General features: G+C 38.7%; 1 protein-coding gene across 4 annotated transcripts in view; it reads left to right on the forward strand.

Annotated features, from left to right (window-relative positions):
* The window catches only part of MYT1L (myelin transcription factor 1 like), a 153,058-nt gene that overhangs the window by 35,666 nt on the left and 93,204 nt on the right, over window positions 1–24,188 (forward strand). For 3 of the 4 annotated variants that reach the window (XM_077811565.1, XM_077811567.1, XM_077811564.1), the window contains exons 5-9: window positions 8,729–9,700; window positions 14,336–14,470; window positions 17,251–17,341; window positions 19,735–19,842; window positions 23,240–23,451. In XM_077811565.1, coding sequence (XP_077667691.1) covers window positions 8,729–9,700; window positions 14,336–14,470; window positions 17,251–17,341; window positions 19,735–19,842; window positions 23,240–23,451 — 1,518 coding nt within the window. Of the gene's footprint in view, window positions 1–8,728; window positions 9,707–14,335; window positions 14,471–17,250; window positions 17,342–19,734; window positions 19,843–23,239; window positions 23,452–24,188 lie in introns of all 4 variants that reach the window. The other variant, XM_077811563.1, reaches the window with a different exon arrangement.

A 24,188-nucleotide genomic window follows, 5' to 3' on the forward strand; every position in this document is an offset into this window, starting at 1 on the left:
CTTCCATGATGATGCCACAGATAACAATAATCTAACCACAGATCTCAATCTACAGAATCTCCTGCTTTGTTTCCCCATACCCTCTATCACAAGCACCAATGAACCCAATCACCCAGAGATGGTCCCTCCCTATCTTCAGCTCACAATAGCATTGCTCAGCCTTCACCACCACCAAACTGAGGGAATTAAAGGGGGTGTAGATGCTGAAGCCGGCTCCTGAAAAAATGATGTGGTGGGGGAAAGTGAAACAAGATCCATATCCTAAGAAAAAGCTTCTAAATTAGACAAAGTCTGTTACTCTTACACATAGAATATTTATCTTCCCAGTTCCCCAACCACTGAACTCAACGAGAGGATGGAAAAACCTAGCAAATCTCTCACCTCAGCCTGAGGGTTGATCAGACAGCATTATTAAGAAAACACCCAGAAGATCCCTTCCCAAAATAAAATCTAACCTAACAAGAACATCCTCAAGCTCATAATGGAGAGCAGATTCATCTAACTGGATATAATCATTGCCACATCACCCAAACCAGCATAAACAAGTCATTCCACTTAACCATCATCAGTCTGTTCCCACGTAACTTTGTCCCTGTCCACAACCCAAAAATACCTTAAACTAGCTCCTCACCTCCCCCAGCAATTCCTTCTGTGTAACAGACTATTGCTGATTCTCAACAAGCTATGCAGCAAAGAGAAACACAATGCTTTGAGTAAAAGAATGTGAGTCAGGATTGCTCAGTGTGTTGTAGGTAAAAGGAGATTTCATGCCCCAGTAGCATCCAATCTATGGCCCTAGAAGACAACTGTGCTAAGAAGAAAATGTGCATGTTATTATGGATTGGAAACATGTTCCCTGAGCTGCTTTCTGTGATTTTTAAACTGGTGTTCAGATTGGGCCTGCTGCTGTAGGGAGAAGGTAGGGAGGTCTCTGATTCCTGAGTGGTCTACACCACAGCCCCAAGAGCAGCTCTGCTGTGAACTAGATCTGTGAGTAGCTGCTCTTCATTCTGTGCTGCAGCTCCCCTGCTGTACTGCAGGGCTTGGAGAGCAGATTTGGTGCTTCATCACCAGCTTCCCTGGTGGACAATGGGAGCCTGAGTTAGAGCAGGAAACCAGTACACACTCAACTGGCTATGTCTGAGCCCAGGGGAATGCCTGACACAGAATGGCTCCCCTACTTTACCCAGCCCATTGCTCCCTCTAGGAAGCCTAGGAGAAGTGAAAGCAGTAGAAGATGAGAAGCAGCCTCAGTCACAGCTCCCTGATTATCTACCCATACCCCTGCACAGTCTCTGTGCAAAGGGAGTGGAGCAGGCCAGAGGGTCTGTCCCAAAGTATTGATTACGGCCTCTTAACCTTTTCTGCAAAAATGTTTTGCCCTTTGACTGAAAGGTTGTATACCACTGCCATGGTGAGATATAATGCTTGTGAGACAAAAGTCCCAGCCCTGTGGAAATGCCATCTAGGTGCATAAGTTGATACTGAGTAGGACACTGTTATTAAAGAAAGGCAAGTGGAATGTATATATTTTTTTCATAAGAAGGAAATAGAAAGTAAGTACTTCCCCTCAGGTCAAGTCAGAGGTGAATGCAGTTTTGGAAAGAGAGGCCAGACCATGGGTGAGAATTGCAGCTTGTGTAGAAGAACCCACGCTTGCTTTCATCTAGCTAGCCTGCTTAACAATAGCAGTGAAGATGCCTCAAAGCAGGCTTCAGCATGAGTTATACAAACCTGCCTGAATCCCCTGGGTACACACTGAAATTTGTGTCCTGCACTGAAGCCTGCACCACCATATTCTCAGTGCTATTTATAGCCATCTAGCTAGATTAATGCTAAGGTGGGTACGTCTACATGAGCTGCAAATCACATTCCTGGTTGCAATGTAGACATAGCCTAAGAGTGAGGAAAAAACTGGCATACCCCTTGGAGAATGGTTGCTGTTAAAACTGCCCCTTCAGATATCCCTGTGCTCCCTGGAGATATTCAGAAGAATGTCACACAAAACAAAAACAACAACAACAAAGAGGGGGAATTAAATACTGTGGGCTAGATCTTGTGAATAGTTATCGTACTCTGCAAGGAGTTCCATTTCAATAGATGAAGTTACTTGTAGAGTAACATACTACTCACTGTTAGGGTTGCCAATTTTGGTTGGACGTATTCCTGGAGGTTTCATCGCATGACATACTTTTTAATTAAAGATTAATCTTTAATTCCTGGTGACTCCAGGGCAATCCCGGAGGGTTGGCAACCCTACATTGTGCATAAGAATGGCAAAAATTTTAACTGTTGAACAAATGCATGGCCTTATTTTAAGAAAATCTTACCCTCTAATCTCTTTCTTGCTTGTCTGGTGCTCTCTCTTTGTCTAATTACATGGCTGATTCTATAATGTCAATGGGAATGTTCCTGAGTACAAACTTCTCATATTCTGCCACCACCTAATGGGAATATTTGTGAGGCAGGTTATTATTCAACATGCGTAAGGGTGGTAGAATTGAGTTGGCAGGAATCGACCCTTAGATCATACCCTGTTTTGGAAAGAAACATGTTTACTGTAAAGCATCATGAACACGCCTCTGGTACTGCATAAATAACAATAATCAATAATTGGGTGGGTGGGGATCTGAAAAGGAATACTGAGAGCACAGGAGGTGATGGTAAAAGCTGTTTGAGCCACAGAGGGCTAGAAAATACCCTTGGCTCATATGGAACAAAAACCAGTGGTCACAAGAGGGATACAAAGGGAGACAGAAGAGCGAGATTAGGATTATCAGAAAAGGGTGAAACTGTAGCTGAATCCCTGCCCATTGAGATGAGAAGACACCCATTATTTTTTACGAGAGAACATTTATCAATTTCATGGTTCCAAAATTATTAATTAAAACGTATGTTGGTTATTTTCAATTTTATCTTAATATGAACAATTAAAGAACATCTTTCTTTGCCATTGAGAGTTCTATAGTTAGGTACAAATTCTGATTCTGCAAGGGTGCCTACTATTCCTTTTCAAATACCTGCACTTTTTGCTGTTTGAATGGAAAATCCCAACAACCCTGCACCATACATCAGTTAGTAAGACCAGATAAGAAGTGGAACAGAGAGAAAATGAAAAGACTAACGTGGTAACTGAAAGAAAATAATTTTTTTAAGGAAGAAAAGACACAGTAAGAAAGAATAGTTAATTATGTACAATATCTGAAGGTCTGTACAGACCTGCTCTGCAGCATTCACTCCTGTTTTACAATACTGAACCCCACTGTGATGTGCTGTGTTCTTCAGCTCAGACTTTCCTTACAGTGTTTAATGACTTCTGCACTTCATTCATTTCTTGTTGAGCATTGGCTATTACTTGAATGCTGTAATTATTGTGGGAGATTCTAAGCAGTGGAACCCAACATTACCACTATAGTAAGTGTTTTTTAGGGAGAAGTAGGAAAAATGACATAGATGTTATATAGTAATTAAAATGCATGTAAGAAATTAGCCAATTTTTTTTATCCTGGATATTGTATTTTATGTATTTGCAAATAGAAGTAAAAAAAAGCTGTCAAATATTATACAAATAAATTGCTTTGTTTTTTAATGTAACACACTCACAGCAAAGGAGAATAACAGAAACTGGGGCAGAGGCAAAGAGTTACACGTGGTCAGTCTTGAGTACCTACTGGATCCTTGGAGTCCACATAGATTTTGAAAGATTTGGGGTGTGATCCAAATTCCATCGAAGTCAATGGGAGTTTTTCCAGTTGACTTCAGTGAATTTTGGATTAGACTCTTCCACAGTGTGAGGCCTCTGTTTCCTCAGTGGAGGGGTGGAAAGAAACCCTACCCAGAGTGGAAGAATTTGGCAGAAGCTCACTGAGTTTTCCTCACCTCAGTTTCCTCCCTTATACGATTTTTCCAGAAAAGAAGCCAATTTCTGTTTGTAAATCATTTTTGTAAAAATGAAAAGCGAAGAAGTTCGTTTTGCAAACATCTAGAAATTTCGACCTTATATGATCTGAAAGTGTCCCTTTCAACTTTTTTAGACTGATTTTAAAATATTCCAGACATGTTTGTGTGGTGTGTAGACCTATGTATGAACATATATATTTTTCACTTTGTTGGACCAGAAGGAGGAAAGGGGCAACCCAATTACATTGCATACTGAACAGTTAGGAACTGGTGTATGACTAAGTGAGATGAGTCAGGTGTCATAAAAAACAGAGGATTCTGATTGGATGATGAAAAATTCCATCTGTTCAGGAAGCTAGTATAACTGCATAGGTTGGGAATTGGTAGCCATGTTGTTTTCCCTCCTGCCCATGAAAAGGCAGATAAAATGACAGGCACGCCACAGCTTTGAGAAACCTTTGGTTTGTGAAATCTGTGGCTTTTGATAGGAACGTAGCTACTACTGAAGTATCATTGCCTCTCTCTGCAGAATCTCTGAAACTAAATGCTGTATATTTTCCTTTTAAAAAGAAGGTGCTACTTTGCATGAGTTCTTATAGTAAAAATATAGCAAGGTTTATTCTACCAAAGAGATGTATAAAAATGTATTTGGTAGAAGCAAAGGGAGGAAGCACTGTCGGGAGGTCTAAGTCTTATTCCTGGCTCTCCAGTGACTCACTGAGCGATCTGGAATGGCTCACTCAATCTCTCTGTGTCTCATTTCTCCCATCTGTAAAATGGAGCTAAAAATACCTACCTCACAGGGGTGTTGTGAGGCTTTATTAATTAATTTTTGTAAAGTGCTTTGAGATCCTTGGATGAAAGGTGCTATGGAAAAGCCAATATGCTTCACTTTTGTAAGGGCAGTAATACAGGAACACACATATGTTCAGGTGGCTGAAGGAACCTGATGCTTTAAAACACTGCTGAAAAGTGTCCAGCTACCTAGTATAACAGCACATCTTGATGTTTGTTGTTTCCTATAGGATATGTAAAGAGCAACTCCCATGGTCAAACCCATGGAGGAAATTATACTTTGGCTCATCACAGAACTACTCCCTACAAACTACAAGGTACCCAGTTTACCTCACAAGTGAAGAAATGTTCAAGACACTTAGAGAAACAGACACACAGATTCCGGCCAACAATTAAGTCTTCTCTATTGCCAAACCATCTGTAGACTGACACCACTTACATAAGGCTAGATCATGTCTTAAAGGCACAGCAAGGCATAGTAAGAGGGGAGGTACCCTCCCAGGAGAGAACCAGGAGACCTCCTGTTTGGGCCAGGATGTGGGGAGCACAATCTGCAACTCCCCTTATGATTATTCCCTGTCCATGCAGCCAGGCAGCATATAGGAAGGATCAGAGTGATAGCTGCATCCACCCCCCCCCACCCCACTCTTGGCCATTTGTACCTTGGGGAAACATTTTGGTAGCAGCCTATCTGCGTTCCCAGGTGTAACTGTTACAATTTAAGCCAGGTTGTGTAAGCGGTGGGATAAGGTGCCATACTCCCTCCCCACGTAGCCATATAACAGTCAATCAAGATCTCCCTATAATGTGTGGAGTCCTAATAAAATTCATATTATCATTAAACAGACAAAATGTGAGGAACCAGTTAAAAGTTAAACTTTGGTAGCATAAAAATAATAATAGCATGGTAAGATTTTATATAGTTGACTCAAAGGGAAGTAACATTGTTTTGTATAGAGTAATTTTGCCTCATTGTTAAACTAAAATATTTCGAAAATCATGTTAACCAACCATGCTGGGACTTGAACCTTCGGGGTGATGACCATTCTTGCCTGACCCAGCAAAGCACTTAAGTACGTAGCTTCAAAACTAAGCACATGCATAAGAGCGCTACTGGATCTGGCCAGAGTGCTGATGGCCCTGGAGAACTGTACATGCGTCTGTAGTTTTCCTCAAAAAAAGAAGAGAAAAAAAAGAAAAAAGTTACTTCATGCAGTTAATTAATAAATGTTTCCCTAGAAACATAATTGTTTTTAAATAAATATAAAGTGGAAGGCAAATAATAACTGGAGGATTAAAATAATTTATTCCCCTGTTTCCCTCATCAAAGATTCAAACATTACACTTTCTTCTTCTCCACCACTTGCCCCTCCTCCTCCTTTTTTTCAGTTGAATGGGCAGGAGAGCTTAAATGGATAAAACCAAACTCACAGAATAAACAATATTAAAGTTACAGCTTTTATCCAGCTTCACAAGCACTCCAAAGGAATTTATGTCTTTACTCAGGAAATAAGGGATTCGTATTTTGGCTTTGCACTGTAATATAGGCAAAGTGCTACACATTCATCCACTGGTAATCATCCACATGCCCGTCATTCAAGTCAAAACACCAACTCAGAATTCAAAGGTTCAAAAGGTGTTGTGTGGAACACTCAACGCACACATGACCAGTCCTAGTATGACTGAACTGAGAATATATACATTTTCATGTCCTGTGTTTCAATATGCTGTTAAACTCACGTTGGCTTTACAACAGCTTTTGGAAGTTAAAGTCTTAGGCTTGAACACATCAGCATTTTTCGGAGGTGTAGTTTACTGCCTCATTAATTGTTTTCCCTGTTACTTCTTCCACCTCTGGCTGCCTATCAGACACAACTGCAAGAAGTACTATGTGAAAGCAGCAGTTTCCACTGAATATTCTTCATACAGATGGTCCTGGGCTGTAATATTTACAGTAATGTGAGATTTGTTTATAAATTTCATTTTAGAATATGATCATTAGAGTATTAAATGCATTTGATTTTCTTATACCACAGACTAATTGTCTAACTTAAGTACCTACTTCTATGCAAACACATCAAACGGAAAATTTTTAAATAGCTGAACTCTATCTCAAGTCTTGCACTCAGAAAACCAGGTTCTGACACACCTCAATTTTAGTGAACTGAGGCCATCCAAATTTTGAATATCACAAAAATAATAGACTTGTAAACTAAAATAATACCAAGATTGACAATAAAAATGGGTTTGATGACAATGAATTGGGTTTTCTTATCAGCTGAATATAACACACATCTTTACTTGTTTATAATCCTCTATACTATACTTAACTAGCTAATGTAGTTTGTACAATATACTATCCTCGGATCTCTGCTCTTCCTTTCCTAGACACAACCTAATCCGCTATGTATATCAGTTCTGCTGCTTAACTACAGCTTCCTCTCATCCCGGGATCCCCAACCACTATGTAGCATGAACACTAGCATGTGGCTAAAGTATTATATTTCTCACTGTTAAGCTTTGTATTTTAAATACTGACTTATTCTTTTGTCCGCCAACCTGCAGAAAATATTCTTTTATGCCAAAAGCATGCCTGTCAGCAAATATTAGTAAATTAAATTCTCCTGCTACCTGAAGTTTCCCACTACATTTTGTTTAACCCAAAGCACAAAGGTCATAGCTAAGAAATTGTTATATCTACAATTGTACCAAAATACATCTGAGTCCCTATGATGTTAGCTTATGCTGATGGGCCAGCTCTTGAGCTGGTGCAAATCAGCATAACTCCATTGATTGAGCTGGCCCAGTGCATCATGCTAATTACTAAATTGGGGAAGTCCTTTTTTAAAAAATGTGAGTTACTGTTACATATAAGTGCTTGCAGCAAATATTCAAAATGTTTGAGTAGCTGAGTGTCAAAATATATTTTATATTGTGTTTTTAGTCAATAACAATTGACCTATGTTTATTTAAGAACTTGTATGATGGTGATGCACATTAACTTTTGAATTACCATGAGATATATCCAAGGGTATCCCTGGTGTCTCAGAGTGACTCATTCTATTCACAGAGTTGCCCCTCTGTTACTCATTAGTTATTGGAGCAGAACTCGTAAAACAGAGTTATGATGTCTCATCTTGTGATATTGTGATGTACAGGATAACAAGCCAATACAGGAGTTATCTAATGTGGCCTTTGTATAGACAAGACACTTTGGATAGAAGCCAAAGTCATGTATGTAAGCGAATCTAAACTGGGGATAGTGTAGCTACTTACACTTATATTGTACATACTGTTATTTCTACTTTCCTTTTATGTAATGATTATCACAGTTTTTTACTTATTCATAGTTTGCAATAGCTGAGCAATAGATTTTGAATTCTAGCTACGGGTGCACTTATTGAAATGTATTTGTACCTCTTTGTGTACTTGTCTTGCAGTTGTTTTTCATATAGCACTAATGATGTATATGGTGCTTATATAAGAGCCAATTCTCTTTTGGTGTACATTAATTAATTAAGAAAACAAACCCTATAATGCTCACTCTTTTAAAAAGATGGGAGTGAGGAAAGTTAAACCAACCTAAGGAAATATAATAGTTTGAATAATATAATTATAATAACCCCAATAAAACTATAAATAAAGAAGTGAAAGGGGGAATAGAAGAATTTATGCCTTAATATTTTACAAATAATGCTGATTAATAAAATTTTATAAAAATTGTCTTTTTTCCTGCATAATTAATAGTTTATTATATGATAAATGAAATAAATTAATGGTGCATAGCAAATATATAAAAATGCCCTTCTGGGCTTTACAGATATTCATTTTCTTAATACAAGTGGTTTCTACTTATGTGAACATGGGTCTTAGTGTTCTAGAGCTTCTGTATGATAAACAGTATTTGACGTGCAGTTTGTTTTCTGTCCATGCTATTGCAACAACAGTTCCAATTCTAGCCACTTTTTTTCTTTTCTTTTCCTTTTTCTTTCTTTCTTTGTTTCTTTCTTTGTTTCTTTCTTTTTTTATGCAGAAGACCATCAAATGAATTGTCACAATACTCGAATAATGCAAGACACAGAAAAAGACGATAACAATAATGATGAGTATGATAATTATGATGAACTGGTGGCCAAGTCATTGTTAAATCTTGGCAAAATTGCAGAGGATGCAGCATACAGAGCCAGGACAGAATCAGAAATGAACAGCAATACATCTAATAGTCTGGAAGATGATAGTGACAAAAATGAAAATATTGGTCGGAAAAGTGAGCTGAGTTTAGATTTAGACAGTGATGTTGTTAGGGAAACAGTGGACTCCCTTAAATTATTAGCACAAGGACATGGTGTAGTGCTTTCAGAAAACATTAATGACAGAAATTATGCAGACAATATTTCACAGCAAGATAACAGAAATATGAACTTTGTAATGCTAGGAAAGCCTATGAACAATGGACTTATGGAAAAAATGGTGGAAGAGAGTGATGAAGAGGTGTGTCTCAGCAGTTTGGAATGCTTAAGGAACCAGTGTTTTGATCTGGCTAGGAAACTTAGTGAGACAAACCCACAGGAAAGAAACCAGCAGCAAAATATGAATGCTCGTCAACATGTCAGGCAAGAAGATGACTTCCAAGGAAGAACGCCAGATCGGAATTACTCTGACATGATGAACTTAATGAGGCTTGAAGAACAGTTGAGCCCCAGATCTAGAACTTTTTCTAGCTGTGCAAAGGAGGATGGGTGTCATGAAAGAGATGATGATACCACCTCTATTACTTCAGACAGGTCTGAAGAAGTTTTTGATATGACAAAAGGTAACTTAACCCTGCTTGAGAAAGCTATTGCATTGGAAACTGAAAGAGCAAAAGCCATGAGGGAAAAAATGGCAATGGAAGCTGGAAGGAGGGATAATATGAGATCATTTGAGGAACAGCCTCCACGACAACTTTCTGGGGATGACAGGAAGCCTAAATCCAGTGACGGCCATGTCAAAAAGCCATATTATGGTAAAGGTAATATTTCTATATACTGTATGTTGTGTCATGAAAAAGTGTGAGCTAACGTGCTAATAAGTGATGCTTAGAACTCTAATGTGAAGTCATTGTTTATTTAATTTGTATGACTATGGCGTGATTCTAAAATAGCATCATGCTGTGACTACCTAATAGAACAACTCATTCTACAGTGTTAGAAACATGTACAGTATTTCAGTGCAATATCATTTGGCTAAATAGAAAAACATAACTTTTCAGGGAAACAAAACAAATAAGAGATCATGTTGAAAGAGGCAAAGATGATTCTAACAGGTATTATGACTAAAAATATGAGGAGAATTGCATTGCATACTTTATTGAATGATGGGGATTTATGTAGCAGTTAGTCAATCAGCTATGAAGTGCATATTTTACAGATTGGATTGGGTAGGTGGCATCATGATTTATAAAATTATCATCAAATGACAGTTATTGATGAAGCCGCTCCCATCTAAAACGTAGAGTTGCCTGATAGAAATTGAACAGTATCAGAATGACCGATAACATAAGATAGGGGCAGTGACTGCACATTAATTATCTTAAGATACTAAGGTAATGGAAACCATTTGCTATGCAAGGCATAGTGTGGCCTGGGCTGAGATCAATAGCAATTTCTTTCTTATATGCATTCCACTTCACTGGTTTCATTCCATTGTGGAAACAGTTAAGGTGCTGCCTTAACCATAATTATATCTATATATATATATATGGATATAAAGTTAATTTTAAAATATGTTTTAATTTAAAGAATTATCCTAGTAATGGTGTGTTTATATTAACACACCCCTCTGTGTGTGTCCACATATATATGCATTAGGGCTCTGTCCTATACAGCATTCAATACCTTCTGAAAGTTGTTGAACACCCTGAATTCCTATTGACTTTAATGGAAGTGAGGGCTCTGCATTTCTAAGGAGGTGATAAGCATGCTGCTGGATTGGTTATATATTGTATTTCTTATAGAGAAACACCTGGTTTCATCTCTATAATTTAGACTGTGGGTTTGGGGCGGTGGATTATTTTGTTTTTTTCCATTATAAACCTCTGATTTCAAAGGGTGATAACATGGCCATAAAATCTGGCTGTGAGATTAAAGTTGGCACACCACATCTCAGATCAGGAGATTTTTTATTTTATAAACAAGTTTTAAGAGGGGGAAATAGCCAGTCTCTTATAAGTTATACAAACAGGAACATGGAAGTTATTGGTTTCAGAAACTCGTCTGCAATGTAGCTTAGAAATTTTGTTTGCTTTCAGACACAAAGATTGTAGTCCACTGTATGAACTAGTAATGTTGGGTGTTTGGGGAAGACATTGTTTAAGTTTAGTTAAACAGTTATTCCATAGCCATGTGGATTTTTCTATTGTTTGCATGTGACACATAATAGGTGTATGTTCCCTTCGTAATGTGTGTATGTAACAAAACCAAACAGAACATGTCAAACCAGTGCTGACATTAAAATCCTTAAAACAGTGTTTTCCAGATCTGCCAACCCACGAATGCTTAGGAAAACACATAAACATATATCTCTGCAGTCGCCAAAGGATTAATATAGTATTAGTAGAAATATGGGCTTCTTATTTCAGTGATTTCTAGAGCTTCCCTGATGCCAACCTACTTCTAAGGACTGCCCGATGAATTAGAGATAGGCCCAAACACAACCCTTGGATACAAAGGAAAGCCCTGAAATTTATGGTAGTTTGGATCAGGAAACTTTACAGCTGTGACCCTTCTCTGTTCTTCATAGATGAAAGGCTGGAGGAGAGGGGGAGGAGAATGATTCCTTCCTCACTCTAGACAAGATTGAGAAAAACAGAATATTGCAGTGAATTAGAGGGGGGATGAAAGAAAGGGAGTTATTTATGTCATTCACTCTCATATCACATATAATCTCCCAAACATGCTTGCAAAAGTTCTCCAAAGAGATGAATGATACAATTAAAGGGAAATATTCTCAGGGTGGAGGTTTCTAGGAAGAATCGTAACTCCTGTCTTCTCTCTTCAGGAGCTCTGCTCTCAGAGATCACTGAAACAACAAAGGCACGGCAAGCCACCTTTTTTTCTTCCATTTAAAATCTTCCAGAGACTCTTTCCTCCAAGACTGATGACTTTTAAAACCTTGTGACCCAGCTTGGGCAAGCTTTGCTCAGGCAAAACTGCCACTGTGGCAAGGATTCAGTGAGGATTTCAGGATTAAGCTCTTAAAAAAAATTAAAAACAAAAAAGTAATATTCTCTATTGGAGGAAGGGATTCAATAAGAGCAGATCAGCTAGTCCAAATATATACGCGTTTATATTGAGAGGTGAATATAATCCTGAGCCCTAAGTTTTCTGCATAGTTGCATAGAGTTTTAGCTGGATGTCTTCTATTAAGTCAATGGGAAATTGTGCAAATAAAATTCCATGCAAGTTTTGGAAATGTAAGATTAGTGTGCAGCATCTTTTCTGACTTGCTAGACCATAAAGGCTCTTTTGGAGCTCATAAACCCTATTATTCTAAGGATCTGAATACTCAGGAGGATTTGCATGGCACTGTAAGACAAGCTCTTCAGCTGGTCTAAATTGGCATTCCTCCACTGACTACTATAGAGCTACATAGTTTACATCAGCTGAGGTTCTAGTCCGTGGGCTCTAGAGAAGCCTTTATGGTCTATTGTGTTAATCATCTGCATTTTAATAGTCCTTGAATACTGGTATATTTACATTATACTTATTTTATTTATTTTTATGATTTATTCACTTATCTAACACTTTCCCCACATTTCAGTGTGCTTTATACAAAGAGTTGTACAGAGTTGTGTGTGAGAATGAAAATGGGACTGGTGGTCTAGTGGTCTCAGCACAGGTATATGTGGAAGGAACTCCTGAGTTCTAATCCTAGCTCTGATACTGACTCCTTCTGTGCCCTTGCGTTTAACTGCTAAAACTCAATTTCCCAAAGTGTAAACTGGGGATAATGGTATTTACCTACTTCACAGGGGTTTTGTGATGTTTATGTGACTGGACAGAGCTTTGAAGATGAAATTTTGTAAATAAATACATTTACCATTGAACCGCAGAAAACATAGTACTGTATGTTACACCTGACATACATGCAAACTAATATAAAACATTAGCAATTAGAAATGCATTTGTGACAGCTAAGTTTAAAGTGTGATATTAAAAGTTAGTATTGGAAATTAGGCCAGGAGAGCAATCACCATATGATAAAGAGTTTCTCATAAGCCAAGATGGTTGAGCAAGGGTTTGGAATTTAGAAAATGCAACAACCACATGAGACTATAAAAATAAAAACCTGCAACTGAATGTGAACTGTGGGTAGTCTGTACACTTTATCTACTAAAAAGAGATTGCACCCAAATCTCTAGAAGTACTGAAAGGGTCCCTTGATGTCACTGGGGTTGTACCTGCTAACCCAGGGCTGATTTTTACCATAAGACTTAATAGAAACCTAATAGCAAAACCTTATTTCCAAAGGCAAAAAAGCATAAACCCTGCAGCAAAGAAATAACAGGAGCAGCATAAAATACATAAAAGATGATAGATCAGTTTGGGTTCTGAATTCAGGACTGATGGAAGAACTAGAATGGGTGATGATGTTTGCTTTTAGCTATTAACTTAGAATAAGACGGAATCTTTGTAGCCAGAGTAGCATGAAACTTTTTTCTTAAATACTGGTGTATAAATCAGGCAACAGTGTTAAAGATGATGTGGTGTAGCTTGTATTACGTGCTGAGTTGGAAGCCCTGAGATGTTACTTTACAAATGTTCTATTACAGGAAACAAACTGACGAAATATGTGATCAAGTTCTAGTTCAGGAATAATTTCACCAGCAGTTCCATTACTTTCTTGGCAGAAAACAATAGTTTATTGAACAGAAGTCTCCTGAGGCCCTTTCGTTGACTTGTACACAAAGAAACAAACCGCATTATAGAAGATTATTCACCTTTTAAGCTTACGAATACACAAACTTTATAGATGCATGATTATAATGGCCCAAATTCAAAATAAGGGATTGTTGCATCTGATTAGATCTTTTACCCTATCATGGCTTACTGGAGGAAAAAAATGCTTTTACATGCTTTTGTATTCTACTACTTCATAAGGAATTTAGGAAAATCAGTGTCATCTGCTTAGAGTGACTTTCAATAAGGATATATTTGTGCTGAATCGTTGAATCCAGTATGCTAAGGAGCTGGGTCTGCTAACCTCAAGAGACTGAACTTCTATGACAGTACATTTGCAGGCTTCAGTACATCAGGCAAATAGTACTGAAAAGAAAGGGGGAACCAGCTAACAGTTTCAGAGTGTCTTTACACTCTTAAGTTGATGCTTGCCAGGAGAACATTGAGTGACAGTGGTGTGGCTTTGCTGTAAGAAGGTCACTCCCCAATCACTATGATAAGTATTGCTGGGATCATAGGAGCCTGTGGTATGAAAAGAAGATAACGGGAACAAAAGTGACAAAATTGTTTTAAGAAGCAGCAGTTTTTTCTTCTAGTATTTTTAAGAACATTTACCAAAGAATAACTTGCAACAGTAAATGAACCTTCTTACAGAAATTTGGAAAGCATAATTCACTTGACACATTTGTTGTAAATTATAGATCCCTCAAGAACAGAAAAGAAAGAGAGCAAATGTCCTACCCCTGGGTGTGATGGAACTGGCCATGTAACGGGGCTTTACCCCCATCACCGCAGTTTGTCAGGATGCCCACACAAAGATAGGGTCCCTCCAGAAAGTAAGTCCACATTGTTTCATGGAAACTGGGGATAAAACTCCAAAGATTTTTCTAGCATGCTTTTTCAACCTTTTTTATTTCCATTTTATGGTATGGTATGTCTCAGTTAAGCATCCTGTTCTGTGCTATAGTTTTTTTCTTTATTCCATCATATTCATATCTCTAATAATTTTTAAACTAAAAAGAACAACTTTTAAAGCTGTATTCTTTGATTCTGAGAATGTTAGGTTATTTTTAAACAGATGCATTCAGTCTGCAGGGAAAGATTTTCCAGAAACACTGCACTGCTTTTAGTTCTGAGTGCTGATGTCCCTGTTGTTTAGTGCAGGAACAATTGTGCTTTCAAGTTTGAAAAACTCACCACCCATTTTATTTATGTGTTTATTTATTTGGAGACATAATGAAGAAATGTACATTATAAAAAAGAGAGAGAAAGAGAATTTGGTCCTGTAGTAGTAGTATCCAGGATTTTGAGCCATACTCTCTTGTCATTTACTTGGGTGCATCTTCCCTTAAAGTGAATGAGTTCTGTGAGGACTGAAGTCAAAGGAAGTTGCACTTGTGTAGAAGAGAGAAGGATTTGGTCTGAAAAGTTTAAGGCAGATCCTCAGCTGGTATAAATTGGAATAGTTCCACTGAAGCTAACTGAGCTGTGCTGATTTTATACCAGCTGAGGATCTGGCTAGGGTCTGATTCTCTTTCTTACTTTCACTGGTGTGAAATGGGACACCATGTACATCATTGAATTCTGTGGGCCTGTTTCTCCATTGTCTTGCAAATTGAGGAGTCATTTACACCTGTGTAAATTAAAATGGGTGCAAAACCCATCCAAATCGGAAGGGCAACATTTAATACCCATTTTGTACAGGTGTCCAGAAGTCTCCATGCAGAGAAAAATCAGACCCAATGGAATTTCACTGGTATAAAACCAGTGCAAGTGAAAGGAGAATCAGGCCCTTAAGACTTACACTATAGAAGACCATGAGCCTGATTCACCACTGCACAACTCCAGTTTTACAGTGGCATAACTCTGTTAATGACAGTGCATTTACTGACATAAAACTGGAATAAGGCAGGTCTGAATTAGGCCCCAAATCACCAAGAAAGTTGTCGTCTCAGAAAGGGAAGTCAGAACTGTATTAGCACAGAGAGAGAGAGAGTCTAACACAAAGTCTTCTCTTTCATAGCAGGGTTGTTCTTTCTAGAATTAAGATAATGAGGGAACCTCACGGCATCTTGGTTGATCTGTGACTACAGCAGATTAAATTAATTCATTTTTCCATTTTTGTAATTTGACCTGTAATTTTCTGAAGTACAAATATTTTCTCAGGTGCTTAAAGTTCTCTCTCATTTTTTGTAAATGGTGAAAATAAAGCTCTTTAGAAGATGTTGTAAATCAAAGAAGAATATAGCTTTAAACTGTTTGCATGTTCCGTAGTTACTAAAATGAAAAAGGTGAGCTCATCTTTTTATTTATTTATTGAACTAATTTTCCTGTTATGCTGGCCTTGTGAAGCATGTTTCAAGAACAGCTGTGAATAGCAGGAATTTCAGAGTAAAGCTTTTGCATCTGCACACATTTTAATACACTGCCAGTGGTGGTGGTAATGGTGGTGATGATGATCTTTGAATCAGTCTCTATGGATTAAATCCTCAAGTGTCTGCTTGGTTTTTATTCAATTCTTACTCAGCCAAAGCACTCGCTGATTTCAGCAGAGTTTGTCTGAGTGAGAACTAAACAATGACTTCATGAGTACATCCCATGTGAATAAAATGGGAGCTATTTGGAGAGGCTGAATGGCCTAGTTCTGTACATTAATGCACTAGCCATCCAGCTTTAGAGACATGGATTCAGATATGTCTCTTGTCATACAAAAGGAAAGGTCCCAGTCTAGTTCCTTGTTAATGTACCTCCGTTTTACAAAACCTCTTGATAATTTGGCCCATTATAGCAAGAGTGTTGAAATTCAGAAGAGAATTGCCTTGAAAGAATTTGGGGGCAAATCTTTCACCCAACTTGCTAAAGCCAATGCTACCTATTCCTTACTCTCATGATTAATCACTCCACCAGCCCTCAACTTTACAAAGTGCTTACTGCTTAGGAGTTTCTTTTCCATATTTTTTTTCAATTTGCATTCTTATAATTTAAGATTTATAGAGAATTAAAATAAAGAGAAAGGGACCAATTCTGCCCTCATGCTTACATGTGTAGTAACTTCCATTGACTACACCCATTTGACTGTGGGCAGAACTGGACCCTAGTAAAATTGAATTGACTTGCATAATACGGTCACATTCTGCTCTCAGTTGTACTGATATAAATCTGGAGAAACTCAATTTTTTATTGGTATCACTGAGAGCAGATTTTAGCTCACAGGCTTTATTATAAGTGCATAAAACTGTATTACACAATCACAATCCACACTTTATTACTGGGCTGATCCCGATCCACCTGTTACTATTGAGCTGATCAGTGTTCAGCATTTATGTATGGAGAGGATGTTGGGAGTTTCCTCCTTCACCATCACACCAGAGACACATTAATTATTAGATTCTGTAATTTCCATAATTCTCACTGTACAGTGTTACCCGTGTTAATGCGCATAAGGTCACGACACCTCCTTCCCTCATCAGACTTTATTGGTTACATGTATTTTGAGGAATGCTGGTAGTTAATGAATCCTGGTTTTTGGTTTTTAAATGGTTTCATATATACTGGGACTTGATTTTTTTTTTCTTGCTTTCATACGCTGCTGTTTTCTCTTACTCTCCTTGTCAAGTTCTTGCCATGCATGAAAATGTTCTTAAGTGTCCTACACCAGGCTGCACAGGTCGGGGCCACGTAAATAGCAACAGGAATTCTCACAGAAGGTAAGGAAGCCATCACTGGTCTAATAGTCTAGAGAGAACACTGCTTCAGAGCTGCAGCACTTCTGGCAGTCTGTTCTGAGAGTGTGTGTATATGTGTATGTGATTTTGTTCTTTTGTTTTAAAGATGGCAGATGGTGCTTAGTGTGCTTTATTTATTCATTTTGCATCATAAAATCCTTAAACTTATTTTACAATGTGAAGAGACTTCTGTGCAAAATTAATTTGATTCATGTAAGAAACGTTTTAAGCATCACTTGCTTGTTTTTATTTATTTTTTTAACTTAGCTAGAGTTGTATTAAAAGAAGCATATGACCCTTAAGGAGAAAGTAATAGAAGAAAGAAAAAGACCGCAAAAACTATCAAGACCAGGACAGAGTTATGGTTCATATAATGTTCATCTTTATGAGTGATGACTCCATACTGCGTGAAAAATTCCACTCTAATCATAAGAACAATTTTGTATGAATAAATAATAAAAACCATTTCAATTACATATATATTATACAATTTAAAGTTTTCTACCATCCAAGGGCTCAACCTGAAGTCCATATTTAGGCAAAAATTAATGAGAATTTTGCCTGAATAAGAAACAATATGGAAAAGTACTTTTGATTTTCAAGATGAGGAAAGCAATAGAATTCATAGAAATTATTCTAGAAACCAATAGAATTCCACACAAAATGATACTTTTCTATAGAGTTTTTTAATCATCCTATAGAATGGACCTTATTTTCTGTTACATCCTAGGGATTATTTTTAAAAACTTACAGAAAAGTTATCATTTCTATTATATTTTATGACTTTTCCATAAGGAAATTGAGCTCTACATTGTAGCTTCCAATGGCAAAACCCAGGGAAGGTGGGCAGAGAGCACAGAAAACTACCCAAGGTTCCCATTACTGAGCTCCTTTTAACATGAACTGCAGCAAGATGGCTTGGGAGACCACAGAGGGTATTGGCGGTATGGTCCTCCACGCTTACAGAGCTCTGGCTTCACCGAGAGTTCTTATCTCAGCTCCATGGATTCCCTTGCAGAGGACCAGTCTCTTTGGAATGCTCTGTGGCACCTCCTTCTTCTCTGGAGCTATGCAGCCACTGGCTGCCTCCCATTAATGTCATGCAGCACAGCAGCAAAAGCTTCGAAGGGGACTCCATGGCAACTAATGCTGCAGCAGCACTACTGACTTCTGTTTGGATATCTGCTAGGATATCCCCGGTGTCTGAAGAGGAGCATGTCACTGGAGAGCAGCTGCCGCGGGCACTAATCTGAACCTGTGTAGAGCCCCCCAACCTTTCCCCCTGTGGAACTGAGACAGAGGGGTTGCCATTGGCACCCAGGGAGGAGTGGAGGGAGCATTCTGCTTACCTCTTTCTGCAGCTTTTGGGGCATTTTGCTCTGCTTTTCCCCCCCCCCCCCCCTTCTTCTATTTTTCTTCTGTTGCGAGGGAAGCATCTGGGCCTGAGTAAGATTTCAAGCTGAGCCCTTTCGAGAGGCACCTCTGTCTCTAGTTTAAAACCCTATGCCACCGAGTGCACTGATTTGCCTTTCACTTTAATTTCTTTTCCTGTGGAGAACACAAGGAGCTGCGGTCACATAACCAAGCAACAGACAATAACAAGAAAAAGACCCCTCCATTGTCAGGTCACAGGATTTTACAAATTCACTAAGAGCACCATCTGCTGGTACCAGGATATTTATTTTCCACTGTTCTAAATCTTTTCCAGCAGAAGCAGACTTATTAACTATCACTTCAAAAATAGTTCAGCATTTGTAAATTAGAGTTCAAGTCCAGACGTCTTAGTTCTTTTCACGTTACGTGACTAGAACGACCTTTAGTGGTTTAACTTCATGAATAAACAGCAAGAAAATATATTTTTGATATAGGTTTATAGACACTCAGTCAAATTCTCCACTGATTTATACCCCTCACAACCTAATTGAAGTTAATGAGGCTGAATGAGGTGTGAAGCAGCACAAAATTTCATCTGTATTGTGTTGACATTGAATAATCTGCATCAACCATTTCAGTGACAAAATGTATATGAACAAAAGGGCCACGTTCTGCTAACAAAGCCGCAAAGTAAATTTTGGCTTATATTCTCCTCTTCCTACCTGAATGCCTGTTAACTGACATCCATGAGAGTTCTGCCTGTGTACAGTAGGAGGAGAAGAATATTGGATATGAGATCATCCATGCAACTTTGAAAGCAGAATGTTGCTCAAAGACAGGAAGTCTATCCTAGAGGAAATGTATACAGAAAAGGTTCTGGAAACTTTTTTCCTCCAGATTCTTCCTCATGCTGACTAAGGAGGAGAAGGAGTAATTGGATCAGTGCTATAATGTGAAATTTCTCAGGACAAGACAATTAAATTTCCTTTCTGTAATTGCAGCCTCTCTGGATGTCCTATTGCTGCAGCAGAGAAACTGGCTAAAGCTCAAGAGAAGCATCAGAGCTGTGATGTGTCAAAATCAAACCAGGCATCAGATCGGGTTTTAAGGTATTAGAAATCACTATAATACTTAATACTATGCAAAATTCATCACACGTTAAATTAATCTGAGCATTTATATTTATATACGTTGTATATACATATATATCTCCCTTAAAGAAGAGTTTAGAATTAGGGCTTCTGGATCCAATTTTCTCAGCATTATTTCCCAACAAATTTGCATGGGGGTGGGCTGGTAATTATTTTGGCAAATACATGTAAAGCCTGAAAAGCTCATTTTTGTCTTAGGCATTGTTTGGTGTAAAGCTGACTGCTGGAGTGCAAAGTCTAAGAACAGTGTGAAAAAAAGTTGGTATCTTTTGGGAATAAACTAATATTTACCGGTAAGTCTTGTTTTCTTCAGCAGGCTTTTACTAGTAAATATCAGTTTAAATGAAGACCAGAAGCCCTACTTGCAGTACTAAATTGGCAGCATACCTTTTTATGGAAAAAATACCTGATCTAGTTTAGCTTCCAAAAACACTTAAGGGTTAGTTCATTGTCTCTGTTTTGCTCCCTCCCCCACAGAAGGGATTAAAGGAATGGAAATACCATTCCATTGGTTTAAATTTTGATGGAGTGAGGAGATTGAACTAATCTGTCATAATCACCCCCTCTCTCCATGCATTTGGGACTCAGCATTTATCCTATGCACAATCCAGCTCGGCACTATTAAATGCACCTAGCGCTGGGCCATATGTGGGTGGAGAAAAATGTGGCTATTGGGGGAGCTGAGAGTTTAGGGAGCAGTGCAAAGGCATTGGACTTCTGCATGAGTGTACCAGCCCTATATTGATGCCCCAAGAGCTGCAGAATTTCACCATGGATATTATGATATCTGTGGGTTAGGATGGCCACATCCTTCCCTTCTCCCCATGGGAGAATTTGAAGGACTCTCCACAACTTCCAGCACACAGAATTTTCTAGGCCTCCCATAAGTTGCTCTCTGTCAGGTTATCATTTTGACCTAAATTTTAATAGGGTGACTTATAATGAATGTTTCTTACTGTTAAAGGAGTCATCTTTCTTTGAATATTCTCTCAGTACTTCATCAAAATCTTGATGGCAATTTCCAAACCCTTGTGTTCTTGGGGTTGAGAAAACAGAACGATGTCCTGCATCAGGAAAGCTAACGGTTATGTAGTGAATTTGGATTTTTGTTTTTCTTTTCCCAAGTGTTTTCAGTAGCTTTATCTGTACCGGACCCAGTTCTGATTTCACTTTTTTCAGACACTGTCCATGATACTTTACTCAACAATAATGCTTTTAATAATAATAATAAATATCCATTGAACAAAATCATCAAATCTTCATTAGCAGGATCACACACAGACCAAAAATACAGTGGCTTTCACTGCTCTTTAGAGAGAAGTCACAGGAGTCCGATGCCATGCAGAGGAGACTGCTTTTCAAAAGCAGCATCTGGTTCTCTGGCAGACTCCTTAGACAGCTGTTTTGGCAGTTTTGCTTTTGCCTCTGGGTCTTTCATGTGTTTCAGATCTTGTTAGGCAGCCCGAGTATGACTGTCATCTCAGACACTACTTCCCTTTTACCTTTAACTCTTGGATCTATTTAAGATGAACGTCCTAAGGGTTGTCTTATAAATTCCACCCACAGTGATTGATTGGGGACTTTATGTGTTCCAAGTCTAAATCCTGTGAACTGATCTTACGCTTGTCTCCATCCCACCTGCATTCAAAACGTCTTCACTAATAAAAAAAGTCAAATTCATAGGATTTTTGCTCTGCCAAAAATTTTAGTTTTGTTTTGAATGTGCACTATGTGAATTGTATTTATTTTCTTAAATGAACGTAAACTATATTGGGCTACGCCGACTGAGGATCTGGCCCATTGTATTTTGTGAAAAGTGAAGAGAAATTTTCCAAAGGAGCCCAACATACAAAAGAAAATCAAAGGGTACGGTATGAATTATATAATTTCTTGGGTAATTTACACCTCAATCTCTTGTCTAAGTTCTATGAAAATGAATTCATCCAGAAATGCAAACTACTAAAAATATATTAGTATTTCTAGCTGTTTATTGTTTTCCACTTCATCAGCCAGCAAGGCATGATGGCTCTTCTGCATGTGACTAAATTAGTGTTCCCCTGAATGCCCCTTCCATTTCCACGTTATAATTGTGGGGGAAAGAAAAAGGGCTTGATCCTCTGAGGTACCAAGCACCCGAAGTCTGCAGTTAATCACCCTAAACCCCCGTTAAAAATCAGTGGGCTTTTAGGATGCTGAGCGCCTTGTAGGATTTGCTCTCTAAGGCCCAGTCACACAACACTTTCTCACATGAGAATTTTAGATGGTACAGCCTAAGTCTGTATTAGCTTGCACTCCATCTCTTATTGTGTTGTGGGACCCGCCTATTGAATGTGGTGTGTGGAGCAGCCCCAGGAGTCACAGTTCCCGCTAAAGCCTTGCGTGCAGGAGTCAACAGGAGCCAGAGAGACTGGATGACAGTTCAGAGGCAAGAGGGACTGTGTGGGTGCCGTGTACGGATCTCCCCCTGAAGAGGCGGACCCCAGCTTCTTTTGTGACAGGGCAAACCACATGCAAATAGAATCATAGAATCACAGAAGATTAGGGTTGGAAGAGACCTCAGGAGGTCATCTAGTCCAACCTCCTGCTCAAAGCAGGACCACCCCCAACTAAATCATCCCAGCCAGGGCTTTGTCAAGCTGGGCCTTAAAAACCTCTAAGAATAGGGATTCCACCACCTCCCTAGGTAACACATTCCAGTGCTTTACCACCCTCCTAGTGAAATAGCGTTTCCTAACATCCAACCTAGACCTCCCCCACTGCAACTTGAGACCATTGTTCCTTGTTCTGTCATCTGCCACCACTGAGAACAGCCTCGCTCCATCCTCTTTGGAACCCCCCTTCAGGTAGTTGAAGGCTGCTATCGAATCCCCCCTCACTCTTCTCTTCTGAAGACTAAATACTGTCAGCAGAATTCAAAGGATGCTCCCTGAGTTGAGTAGAGCTCTTAGTGCCGTTTTTTACTTCCAGTAACTAGAAGAATTTGTCTAAAATTTCTACCGGTCTTTTTGTCTCTCTCTAATCCACCTTCCCAAAGAAAGTACATTGTTATATAATGTAATTTCACAGGGAAGGAGAAACCCTTAAGTATTTTTTAAAATAGAACTTTTCACCAATTATATTGTTTTTAGTCACAGAATACATTTAGCGCTATTATAATTAATTTATCCTAAGCTTTGCTCCAGAAAATATATATTGTTTGTCTGCTGGAAACAACCAAACCAAACAAATACAATAATATATTGCTGTCTCTTGAGTGCAATAAATAACTCAGATTTTCTAATCTGAACTATAAATTGTGCACAGACACAATAAACTGAACTGCATCTAACAAACTGTACATATCTTTAATTTCTAGGCCCATGTGCTTTGTTAAGCAATTGGAGATCCCTCAGTATGGCTACAGAAACAATGTCCCCACCACCACACCCCGCTCCAACTTGGCCAAGGAACTAGAGAAATACTCTAAGACTTCGTTTGAATATAACAGTTATGACAACCATGCCTATGGCAAGAGAGCCATAGCTCCCAAGGTGCAATCCAGGGATATATCCCCCAAAGGATATGATGGTAGGAGGTGCACACTCTTATACATGAGAGACAAGTTTACAGTTAATAATGTTGTTGTATATGTAAACTTCATAAAAATAAGACATACCTTCATGTTCATACAGTATTAAGAGGAATGCTATTCACAGCATGACATTGTTATGTTTAAGTTATTTTTAAAGACTTTTTCTAAAAAGCATTATTTTATATGGTGCTTGCTGCAGGATTGTTGCACTGAGAAGAGAACATCCTTAGCTATTCAGTTCTTGGGATGTACTGAGTCTGCAAAAAAATCTACAGAGGAGAGCCAGTCCTTGTGGCACAGTAGCAGTGTATTATGCTGCCATTTGGGAGGACCTGGGCGCATGGGTTGCATTAGGAATCTTGCTCTTGTATAGTAGTTTAGGAAACTCATAAATGTAATGTGCTTGCTCTCTGGGGAGAAAACATGGACCTCATTGCAATTCAGCCCCCTAGTCGTCAATTAATTAAAAGCCCCTGCTCACCTTATCCACATGAGGATTCCTGTTGAATTCACTGTGAGAACTCGTGGGTAAAATGATCGGGATTTGGATGAAAGTGGCATCAACACCTGTCTCTGAGGCTATTTCTTCCTTCTGGGCAAGAGAAAGTGTGATGGTGGTGGCTGGCTGGCAGGGGAGAGGAGTTGGACCAAGGAACAATACCCCCTAGGGCCAAAGAATGAAGGGCTGGAGTTGTCCCATTTTGGGATATTCCAGACCTATCAGTATAACATC

Source organism: Eretmochelys imbricata, chromosome 3 (assembly GCF_965152235.1).
Source record: "Eretmochelys imbricata isolate rEreImb1 chromosome 3, rEreImb1.hap1, whole genome shotgun sequence".
Lineage (NCBI taxonomy): Eukaryota > Metazoa > Chordata > Testudines > Cheloniidae > Eretmochelys > Eretmochelys imbricata.